The 11395-nt window shown below is 41.0% G+C and overlaps 1 protein-coding gene across 1 annotated transcript; it reads right to left on the bottom strand.

The window, feature by feature from the left end:
• Window positions 1–9144: 9144 nt before the first annotated feature.
• Window positions 9145–11022, bottom strand: LOC122683878 (transcriptional enhancer factor TEF-4-like). The gene is given in 2 exon segments (XM_043887789.1): window positions 9145–10256; window positions 10259–11022. Coding segments are annotated over 2 exon segments (1353 nt in total). The 5' UTR covers window positions 11013–11022; the 3' UTR covers window positions 9145–9657.
• Window positions 11023–11395: the final 373 nt, after the last annotated feature.

Genomic DNA, 11395 nt, shown 5'->3' on the forward strand with positions numbered 1-11395 from the left:
TTCTGCTGCCCTTGAGGTCTGGTCAGTGGGAGGTGTCATCAGGAAAGCAGAGTGTCTCCTACAAGAGCCAGAGCTCTTGTCATGTGGCCACACCCACCTCCCCTATTTCCACCTCTGATGGCATTTGATAACTGTTTTCTCATCTAATTGTTTAGCTCCAGGGCTGGTAATGGTTTCCTGTTGGTGCTAGTTACTGGGTTATTCATCATGTATTACTAGTACTGGCCTAAGGTACTAGGCCAGTACTCACATCTGTATTCACATCTTTGTATTAATATATGTTCCCTTCACCAATATACTTGAATAAACCTTTAGTGTGTATCATCAGTTTCCTCCTGAGACTGATAAACAACAAACATTGTCCTTTATTCAAACCACTGGCTTTGCATCCTCCTGGGCACAGAGGAAGAGGAGATGCTGGTAAATTTTCCCTTCCTAACACTGTCTAAACCAGTGTATTCATGTGAGTAGTAGTGACTACAAAGTATGGAGACCCTGCCTTACACACCCCCCTGGAAACAGCTTCCTTCCAGAATGTAAGAACTTTGGAGGTACTGTGGAGGGTGTGTGGGTGAGGCAATGGTGGGGGGAAAGGATGGTTAACAGATGGTATAGCTATCTATTCACAAAGGGGAGAATTATCACCCACCATCTTCTGTGATATTTCCATTTCTCACAACTTGACCATCCTTGAAACATGAAAGAATCTACAAAAGATGTGCTTGTTGTCATTCTGCAGACATATGTTAGTTGGGTCTTCATCCAGAGAAGTATTTTGTTATTCCCTAAGTAAGTCTTAGGTCATCTCCTATATATTCCTATGCTTATAATGTTACATTAATGTACTGTTTTTGCATCTTTAAAAAATTATTTTTATATACTAATAAGGATTATTTTTCCTGGTAAGGGATTTAAAAGTGAGTTACCTGTTTTTTGCATGTAAATTCTAAAATACCTTAGGCCAGTAATTATGATTAGTCTATTTTACATACATTAAAATGTATCACAGGGATATAATCTTTACGTAAGGTTCAGTTCCCTTCCGAGTATATACTAGGTCGTGTGCTGGGTTAGTTGATCCATATGCAAGTGTGCCCTTCAGCTCTAGGTGTGGAGGTGGAGGCAGAATCCGTTCCAAACACAGGGCAAACATTTGCACATAAAATTTTTAAGTATGAGCATTCAGCTACAAGAAGTAGCAGGGACAAGCCACACGGACAGTTGATAAAAAATATTTTTGAGAAATAGTGGTATAGGCGAGGGTGACATTAGATATTTGAGGAAAAGTAGTATAAAAGTTAGGATTAACCAGGAAAATTTATGGACAGACTTGACTACTGTTCTCTACAGTTTGAGATCATAGTAAAAGGAGACAGCTCTAACAGAGAAATTAGTAAGTGGTGTATAACAATTACTACTTATTTCCTTTAGCATACGCATACCAGTGTCTCAAAGAGACAAAAGAGCAACACCAGGAAATTTGATACTGTGTTCTTTAGGCAAGGAGGAGCTGTTAAGTGTTGTTGGAGCAAGAGGACCTACGCTGTGCTTTATAATTATTTGGAATGATGTGTAGGATTTACTGAATCGAGGATAAGCTGGATGGGGAGATCAATTAGAGAATTGTTGCAGTGGTCCAGGCATGAGGTAACAAGTGCCTGAATGAAACAGTTCGGATGGAATTAACTGTGGGGATGAAGAAGGGCAGACTGCGTTAAAGAAGAATTAACCAAACATGAAGCTGTTTGTGGTAGCTTGAGTCTAGTGAGAGGAAGAGGCCAAAATATTTCTGGGATATTTTAGTCTGTGTTTGGAACAATGGACAGAAAAGAAAAGGTAAATGATGAAGAGAAGAAAACGTAAATGATGAAGAGAAGGTGGGGAGATGGAGGGGATAGTGAAAATGTTTCAATTTTTTAAAAAGTCTTTATTAAATTTACTACTGTTTGTTTTTTTATGTTTTTGATTTTCGGCCCTGAGGCATGTGGATCTCAGCTCCCTGACCAGGAAAGGAACCCACTCCACTGCTTTGGGAAATGAAGTCTTAACCACTGGACCACCTGTGAAGGCTTTTTAAACCACTTGATTTTGAAAGACTGGCAGTATTTGTTGCCTATGAAACAACTGGAAGTTCTGATGTGAAATTTGAAAAACGATAGATGTGAACCTGAGAATCACATGCCTTGAGGGGAAATCTTAAACCATATGGACTACTGAAGTCACTGGAGAAGAGACTATAATGCAGGAAAAGAAATGAGGTAAGGATGGAAGAAAAAATTTTGGAGGATGCTTATCACTTGAGGACTTGGAGAAAAAGCAGATGCAAAGAGCTTACTTTCCACTTTTAAGCTTTAGAAGTGCTTCCTCATGCATTTCCCAATTTGACCAAGATTACCTTGAGAGGGCAAATGGTACTAACCCCAAGAAAGGAGTGTCCAGGCACTTGAAATGACTTGAAATCTGAAAAAGCTTGCCAAGAGAATCTCAAAAAAGTATATTCCTTCAACAATTAAAAGCTTTAACCAGTAGTAGAACATATTTACATACAGAAAAAAATTAGACTCCCCAAAGTTTTACAGGTTCCACCAAACTTTTAAGGAATAATCATTCCAAATTTGAGTAAATTTTCTGGAGAATAGAAAGTGAGGGAAGAATCCCTGACTGATTCTATGAGATCAGTAATAACCTTGATACAAAACAAGGTAAGGATAGAATTAGAAAGGAAAATTATAATATCCAGTTTCTCATGAATATAGGTGCAAAAATCCTAAACAATATATTTACAAATAGAATTCAACAAATATAAAAAGATAACACATAATATCCAGGTAAGGATTGCATGCATGTATGCTAAGTCGCTTCACTCATGTCCAAGTCTTTATGACCCCATGGACTGTAGCCCGCCAGACTCCTCTGTCCATGGGATTCTCCAGCAAGAATACTGGAGTGGCTTGCCATGCCCTACCTCCAGGGTCTCTTCATGACTCAGGGATAGAACCCACGACCTTGCCTCTCTTACATCTCAAGCATTGGTAGGAGAGTTCTGTGCCATTTCGCTAAGGAAGTCAAAACGTGGAGAAGCCAAGGTTTGCAACAAAGAGAACAGAGAGGGTTATATTTACAAGACAGCCAAAGGAGGAGACAAACCTATCTCAAGCTTGCCTCCCTGGAGGTGAGGGGCTGGGTGTATTTATGGACTAAGGAATAAAGCCACGGGGCATTCTGAGGCGTTGGGGGGTGGGGGTGGGCTGGGGGAAGGTGATTGGAGAAAGGTATGATAATCATCCTTCTGTGCAGATGTAACTAATCTACAAGCCCCCCCCCCCGCCCCCCATTCAAAAGGTCATGGAACGGCCACACATGCATGCCCAGTTGGAGGGTCAGTGGTCCTATCGCGTGTTATCCAGTTTAGCTCAAACTAGACGTAGCTGACTCCAAGTTCCTAGAAAATAACTTGGGCAACACCTTGTTTAGGCTCCGTGCCACTTGGAGTGCATGCAAGTGTTAAAATGACCTTGATTAGTGAAAGCAGCTGGAATGGGTTTGACTAATTACAATTTCAAGTTCTCATCTTGGTAATATGCTCTCCATTCCCCCGCTTGGGGAAGATAATAAAATAGTATCTATGTATACATGTACATAGATGTATATTTAAATTAAAAATTCTTTTTACATCTAGATGTTATCCTAATACAAAGCAACTGACTCTTTTTCAGTTATATAGAAAGTGACAGACTGACCATAAGAAACAAAAAATGACAAACTCAAAATGGCTAAAATCAATTTTTTTTGAGCTTTCAACTGACATCAACTGACTGTAAGTCTTTGAAAGGCAGGACAAGACGGGCAATGACAGTGTGGATCTTGGAAAGCTCCCTGGGTGCCCTCTGGGTTTTCAGCAACTCTTTTGGGATTGCGGTTTCCTTTCCTTTCCCAGACTACCCCATTACCTTTTATTCCAAGCTTAAAAGATCGTCTGTTTTCTTAGATTTCAATTTTGCCTGCCTGGTATTCATTTCTTGGCCAGTGTACTTGAAAGTTTCATTTCAAAACTTCTTCAGTGCTTTTTTCATTTCACTGACCTTTAAAGAATAATTACGAACACAACATTCCCTGAGGGTCTCAGGCTATACTGTGGTTTACTCTTTTTTTCACAAGGATGTGCAGAAAGTATACTCTTGGCAAAAGACCTCACACTCACTTCTGAATGCTTTTCTTTGGTTTTCTTTGAGAGTATTTCAAAAGAAAACTCAGCAGTGTCAATTTGAGAATACATGAGAGAAATTGACTCTTTGATCAAGCACATATGAGCCTCCAGAATCACTGGAGTGAAAAACTAGGAAAGCATTGCTTTTTTATTCAATACTTGGTGTGTTCTTCACATTTTCTATCATATTCATAGAAATGGAAGTGAGGCTTAAAGAAATAAAAAATATCAATCACAAACTACCAAGAAGACAAAAAAGTTTTTTATTAACTTTTTATTATTTGTATTATTGTTGTTTAGTCACTAAGTCGTGTCTGACCCTTTTGTGACCCAATGGACTATAGCCCTCCAGGCTCCGCTGTCCATGGGATTTCCCAGGAAAGGATACTCCTTCCACCTCCAGGGGATCTTCCCGACCCAGGGATCTACCCTGTGTCTCCTGCATTGGTAGGTGGGTTCTTCACTACTGAGCCACTTGAGAGGCCTGTTTATTATTTAGGCTGTTATTATTTATCATTTAGGCTCTGTGCTGCTTGGAGGACATCCAAGTGTTGGAAGAAAAGCCTTGATTGGTGAAAGCAGGTGAAATGGATTTGGCTATCAGCCTTTTCATTTCCCAAAACCAACAAACTCAAGCCAATCTTTTTTAAAAAACTTTTTATTTTATATTGATTAATGATGTTGTGATAGTTTCAGGTAGATGGCAAAGGGATTCAGCCATATGTATACATGTATTCAGTCTTCTCCAAGCTCCCCTCCTAACCAGGCAGCATTGAGCAGAGTTCCAGCTGCTCCACAATAGGTCCTTGTTAAGTATCCATTTTAAATACAGCAGTGTCATAGAAAGACATAGGCACTAGGAGGCAGAAGTTTTGTGGGATGTAGTCTAGCATATATGGTGGCGGATATATCTAGTTCCAGAGATGACAGTGCAGGGGACACAAATGCATCCAATGACTCAGGGCACTGGAATTGGGATTAAAAGTTGGGATTCTCCACTGGGGTAATTCTGTAATGTGTGTTTTGGGCATGGTTTCTGAAATATAGCTCCCAACCAGTTCTTCGGCCATCCATGAAATCCTTTAGCAACTCAATATTCTTCCATAAATGTCATTTTTAGAGTTGGTTTCTGTTTCTAAGACTTAGGCCTTTTCAGATACATTAGTGTAACACCTGTTTATGACCCTCACCTGTTCATGAACCACTGATGCAATGAGATAAAGGCTCCATTCTCACTGGGCACTTCCTCTATCTTGAAGCCATCTGGAAATTTTTCAAGATGAAGAACCAAGGGCTGGGCAGGGGCTATCTGGCACAGAAAACTGGAAGTACTGTTGAGAGTGGAAAAGCATTTTGACTATATGACCTTGTCTTTGCTGCTTCATTTCAAGAGTACACTATGATGAATATGATATTTAAAATTTTTCCATGATAATTATTTTAATGGAATGAAAGAGTAATCATATATACTAGGAGACAAGTTGCTTAATTGATACCAAAAATTTGAGAATTAAGTCAGTGATCTGGTACATATTTCTACCTTAACTTCTAATGGGAAAACATTAATTCTTTTTAGCAATGAACATTTGGGATCAAATATAAATAGGTGAGAGTTGGACTATAAAGAAAGCTGAGCACTGAAGAACTGATGCTCTTGAACTGTGGTGTTGGAGAAGACTCTTGAGAGTCCCTTGGACTGCAAGGAGATCCAACCAGTCCATCCTAAGGGAGATTAGTCCTGGGTGTTCATTGGAAGGACTGATGTTGAAGCTGAAACTCCAATACTTTGGCCACCTAATTCAGAGAGCTGACTCATTTGAAAAGACCCTGATGCTGGGAAAGATTGAGGGCAGGAAGAGAAGGGGATGACAGAGGATGAGATGGTTGGATGGCATCACCGACTCAATGGACATGGGTTTAGGTGGACTCCAGGAGTTGGTGATGGACAGGGAGGCCTGGCGTGCTGTGGTTCATGGGGTCGCAAAGAGTCGGACATGACTGAGTGACTGAACTGAACTGAATAAATAGGTGAAATGATCGAGAATCAGAAAAAAATTCAACTAGTTATTTTCAAGATCATTTTTATTGTGTGTGTCTGTCTTTTTTTCTTTTTATTATAAGTTTTTTCCTTTACAAACTTGAAAGGGTCCTACAAAGCATTTGATCAAGCCCTGTTTCACTGTATCTTACTAAGTAATCTGGACTTAGGAAGGTTAAATAAATGGTTCCAATACAAGCATCTGGAGCCTCAGAGTATCTTTTAGCAAGCTCACCTTATTTATTCTCTTATTACTTAAAAAAAAAATGATTAAGTGTATTTTGCTTCCATTTCTCAAATGAACTGTCTCCATTTAACAATAAGTAATGTAAACTAGTAATTTGAAAAATCGTCCTGATATTGTTCAAGGAAACAAGAGAAGATTGTTAATTGGCTCTCTTCCAATTTTCAGCTCGCCTAACAATTTTCTTGATTTTTGGAAAAATATTTGGAATGATTTAAATTTGTATTGTTCCTTAGTTTATTATCTATTGCTTCTGCAATCTCTCATTTTTCCGAAGCCACCGAAGAAGAGACTTATTGGGCCATGTGCACAGTTAGAAAAGTGATTGCACTTGTTTACAGCGCATGTGGGCCATACAATTCCACAGAATTGTTTGTGAAAAATCTAAAAAAATATTTCAATTGCAAAAACTCAAGAGTCTACCTTGTTCAATGAACACTTTATTTGATATTCCAAAGCCTTGAAAGTTTTATGGCAGAGCTTTTTAAAAATTGTGTAAAATGACAAGACTGTGGGGTTTTAAGTTACCTCTACCTTTTTGGGTAGAAATGATGATAGGTGCAATATACCAAATGTTTAAATTCTCCTTAATTTTAGCATTTTATATTTTACCTGAAGAATTAGTTAAGTAAAATAACAATGCCCGTGAGACATGTGTAATAATCTATAATAAGTTATGATGAGACATGTTTAATTCTGTGAATAAAATTATGTTTTAAGGCTATTTTGCACCATACTTTAGTATCACATTTTTAATTGCATTCTAAATATATTTTAAAGTTTCAATAAAACCAATTTAATCTTACTGAAAATTTTATTTTTTAATACAGACCATTTTCTTTTAGAGTTATATATTGCATGTGTGCTCAGTTGCTGTCGTGTTGAACTCTTAACAACCCTATGGATTGCAGCCCACCAGGCTTCTCTGTCCATGAGATTTCCTAGGCAAGAATACTGGAGTGGATTGCCACGCCCTCCTCCTGGGGATCTTCCTGGCCCAGGGATCGAACCCACATCTCTGTGTCTCCTTCATTGGCGTGCAGATTCTTTACCACTGCCTAGAAGATAGATGACTGTAAATAATAAACTTTTACAATTAAATTTTTTTTTACATTTTTAATTTATTTTTATTATTACAATTTAATTTTAAACAAAATTATTTGTATCAAACAACTTCCCTAATGGCCCGGTGGTTAAGACTCCACACTTTCACTGCAGGGGGCACAGGTTTGTTCCTTGGTTAGGGAACTAAGATCCTGTGTGTCTCAGGGCCAATAAATAAATAAATATTTTGAATCAAGTTTTGTGTTCTCTTTTATGTGTACATATATTTGACATTCTTATTATATTTGAAATAAATTCTTGACTAACTGCTAACCTATCTTCAACATATTTTTCCCTTTTTAAAAAAGACTTTTTATTTTGTACTGTCGTATAGCCAAGTAACAATGTTGTGATAGTTTCAGGAGAACAGGAGAGGGACTCAGCCATACATATACCTATATCCATTCTCTCTCAAACCTCCCATCCCATCCAGGCTGCCATATAACACTGAGCAGTTTCCTGTATTATACAATAGATCCTTGGAGTGATCCACTTTCAATGTAGCAGGGTGTATATGTCCATCCCAATCTCCCTAACTATCCCTTCCCCATCTTCCCCACCTTCAGGCAACCATAAGCTTGTTCTCCAAGACTATGGGTCTATTTCTCTTTTGTCAGTTCATTTGTGTAATTTTTTAGATTCCGCAAATAAGGGATGTCATGCAACATTTCTCCTCTGACTTACTTCACTCAGTATGACACTCTCTAGCTGCATCCATGTTAACTGCAAATGGCATTATTTCATTCTTTTCAATAGCTGAATAATATTCTATTACATATAAGTACCACATCTTTATCCATTCCTCTGTCAATAGACATTTCAGGTTGCTTCTGTGTCTTGGCTATTGCAAACAGTGCTGCAAAAGACACTGGGGTGCTTGTATCCTTTCAGATCATGTTTTTCTCCAGATATATGCCCAGGAGTGGGATTTCAGGGTCATATGGTAGCTCTGTTTTTCACTTTTTAAGGAACCTCCATACTGTTCTCCATAGTGGCTATATCAATTTACATTTCCACCTACAGTGTAGGGAGTTGGTTCCCTTTTTTCCACACCCTCTCCAGCATTTATTGCTTGTGGAGTTTTTGTTCAATATCTATTTTTAAGGAAGGTTACCATAGCAAGAGTAAATAGAAGTTATTTAAACCCAGAAACACAATATCATAAGCAGACTTCTGAATTTTCAAATATTGGAATATTTTCTATTTTCTATCCTTTGGAGTTTTGATTAATATAAAATCATTTTCTTATGTTAAAGTATTAATTTTGCTAGACTTCTTTCACATAAATAATATTATTAAGCTTTGAAGGCTTCCATTATTTCCCAGTAATTTTATAGGAAACAGGGTATCACATGAGGTCAGTGGAGGTTATTTTTTTTTTTTTTTTTTTGGTAAAATAGCTTTATCCTCTGTCAAAACACAAACCAACACATTTGAGGGGGGAGTGGGGAGGAGAGGGAGGCAACACAGTCTAGCCCCACGGCACATTTAGAAGAGGGCATGAGATTAAAAGGCTGCTTGCCCAGCTGAGAAAAAGTCACGACCCTAATACCCACTTATAAATATCTCGTTATATTAAAAAAAATAATAATATATTTCCAGGGCCACCTGACTCTGCCCCTGCACAGAAAAGGTTAACCTTCAATATTTGATATCAGGGTTCCCCAGATGGAGGTGGTAAGAGGAGGGAGATTGAGAAGAGGGAGATGCGGAAAAACAGAGGGATGAGCCCATGTGTCACTGGGGGCCCTCCAAAACATCCAGAACAAAGAAAAGGGAGGGCACCTGTCAGAGACAGAAACCAGTGCTATCCCGGGGATTCTCGCACTCCTGTCCTCAGTGCCCAATGCTCTGGGGTGATCTGTCCTTTCAGAGACCCCTGTGAGGTTCCAAGATCAGGATCCATCTTCCCCTCTCAGTCCCAGCCCATTCCACTCACCACCCAGCTTTTACAGTCCTAACAGGGAGCAGTCCCCTCCCCACATTAGAAGCACGGGGAAAGCTGGAGGTCCTGCCTGGGAGGAGAGGGTATTCTGGAGGGTGAGCCACTTTTGGGGTCCCCCTTCAGTCCCTGACCAGGCGATAAATGTGGTGCTGGGCCCCCCGCTCACTGGTGGAGACTTCAAAGACGTAGGCGGTGCAGAGCAACAGTTCCTGGGTGTCTCTGTTTGTCACCACCTGGAGGATGGTGAAGTTCTCCAGGACGCTGTTCATCATATAACGCTCGGGCAGCTGCCGCAATTTGTGCAGAAAATTCACCAGGTACTCGCACATGGGTGAGCGCAGCAGGCGGTACACGAACCTTCCGTCCTCCAGCTGGGCACGCTCCGTCTCCACCTTCTCCACCACCTGCTTGCCGAAGGAGCAGACCTTGGAGGAACAGGTGAGGGTCATGTGTTCCAGGCTCTCGTACTGGCTGCTCACTCCATAGAAGCCACCGCTGCTGCCGCCGGCCCCCACCTCCTCACCACTCGGGCCCCAGTTCAAGTCCGCCCAGAACTTGACCAGGAAGAAGGCATGGGGGGGCCCACGATCATACAGCTCCCGCAGACCACCCTTTTTCTCGGGGAATTTGTCGTAGATCTGCCGGACGTCCACACTCTCGAGGGGGGGCGCTCCAGGGCTGGGGCAGTGCTGGCTGATGTGTACAAACAGGTGCCTCTGTAAGAGTCAGCTGCATCTGGCGGTTCCACAAAGGCCGAGAACTCCACCAGCTGCAACCGAGCAGTGCCCAGAGCCCGAGCCTGCCAGGCTGGGGGTGATGGGGCGGGTGGGGGCAAAGCGGGAGGTGAGAGGGCTTGGGGGGGCTCGTACCCTGGGAGGTCAGCAGATGGAGGAGTCAGTGACAAGGAGAACGGTGTCTGTGAGAATGGCTTCACATCAGGAACATTCCAGAGGGGCCCAGAACTCCCCGACCAAAACTGGAAAAGCTCCGGGGTCTGAGGACCGGTGGGACCCAGTTTGGCCTGCAGGGAAGGTGCTGAGATGAGCTGGGCAGAGGACATGGTGGCCATTGTCTGGAAAGCCTTGTCCTTGGAAACCTGGTCCACATTCAGGGCCTTGAGCTTGGACTGGATTTCCCTCGATTTCCTTCGGGCCAAAACCTGGATGTGACTAGAGACCTGTTTGCGAGTTCGGGTCTTTCCCGTTCTCAGCTTGATGTAGCGGGCAATCAGTTCATTCCGACCATACATCTTGCCTTCATCAGACAGGATGATTTTCCGCCGGCCACAGGGCGGGTAGATGGCCAGGGCCTCCTGGAAGCTCTGCTCGATGTCTGGACTCCAGACACCTTCTGCGTCTGGGCCCCCGTCGCCCCCCGCCCCCTCACTGCCGCCAGTGCCCTCCTCGCTTCCTTCCTCACTTCCTGTCCAGCCGCTGCCATCGTCCAGGGGGGCCCGAGCCCGGGGTTCCCCCATCTGGGCCTACCTCCCGGCCTAGTGGAGGTTATTTTTAAAAATAGAGTAAAACTAAAATAACTTTAAATATAATTATAGAAAAATTTATTGTGGAAAGTTTGGAAGAAACAGGAAAGTTTAAAGAATATAAAATCTAATTTTACCTCAATAATAAAAATCATCCATGCTTCTTTTCCCTCTAATATTTATATTCATATTATACATACATATATGTACTTATGTATCCTTTAATACTATTAGGGTCATATATATGTATATAGGTATACATATATACATTTCTTTTTATACTGTTAGGATTATATATTTCTGAGTATTTTTTCACTTCATATGTACTCTTGACAGTCATATTATTAAAATTTTCATTAAAGCATGATTTTAATGGT

Source organism: Cervus elaphus, chromosome 25 (assembly GCF_910594005.1).
Source record: "Cervus elaphus chromosome 25, mCerEla1.1, whole genome shotgun sequence".
Taxonomy (NCBI): Eukaryota; Metazoa; Chordata; class Mammalia; order Artiodactyla; family Cervidae; genus Cervus; species Cervus elaphus.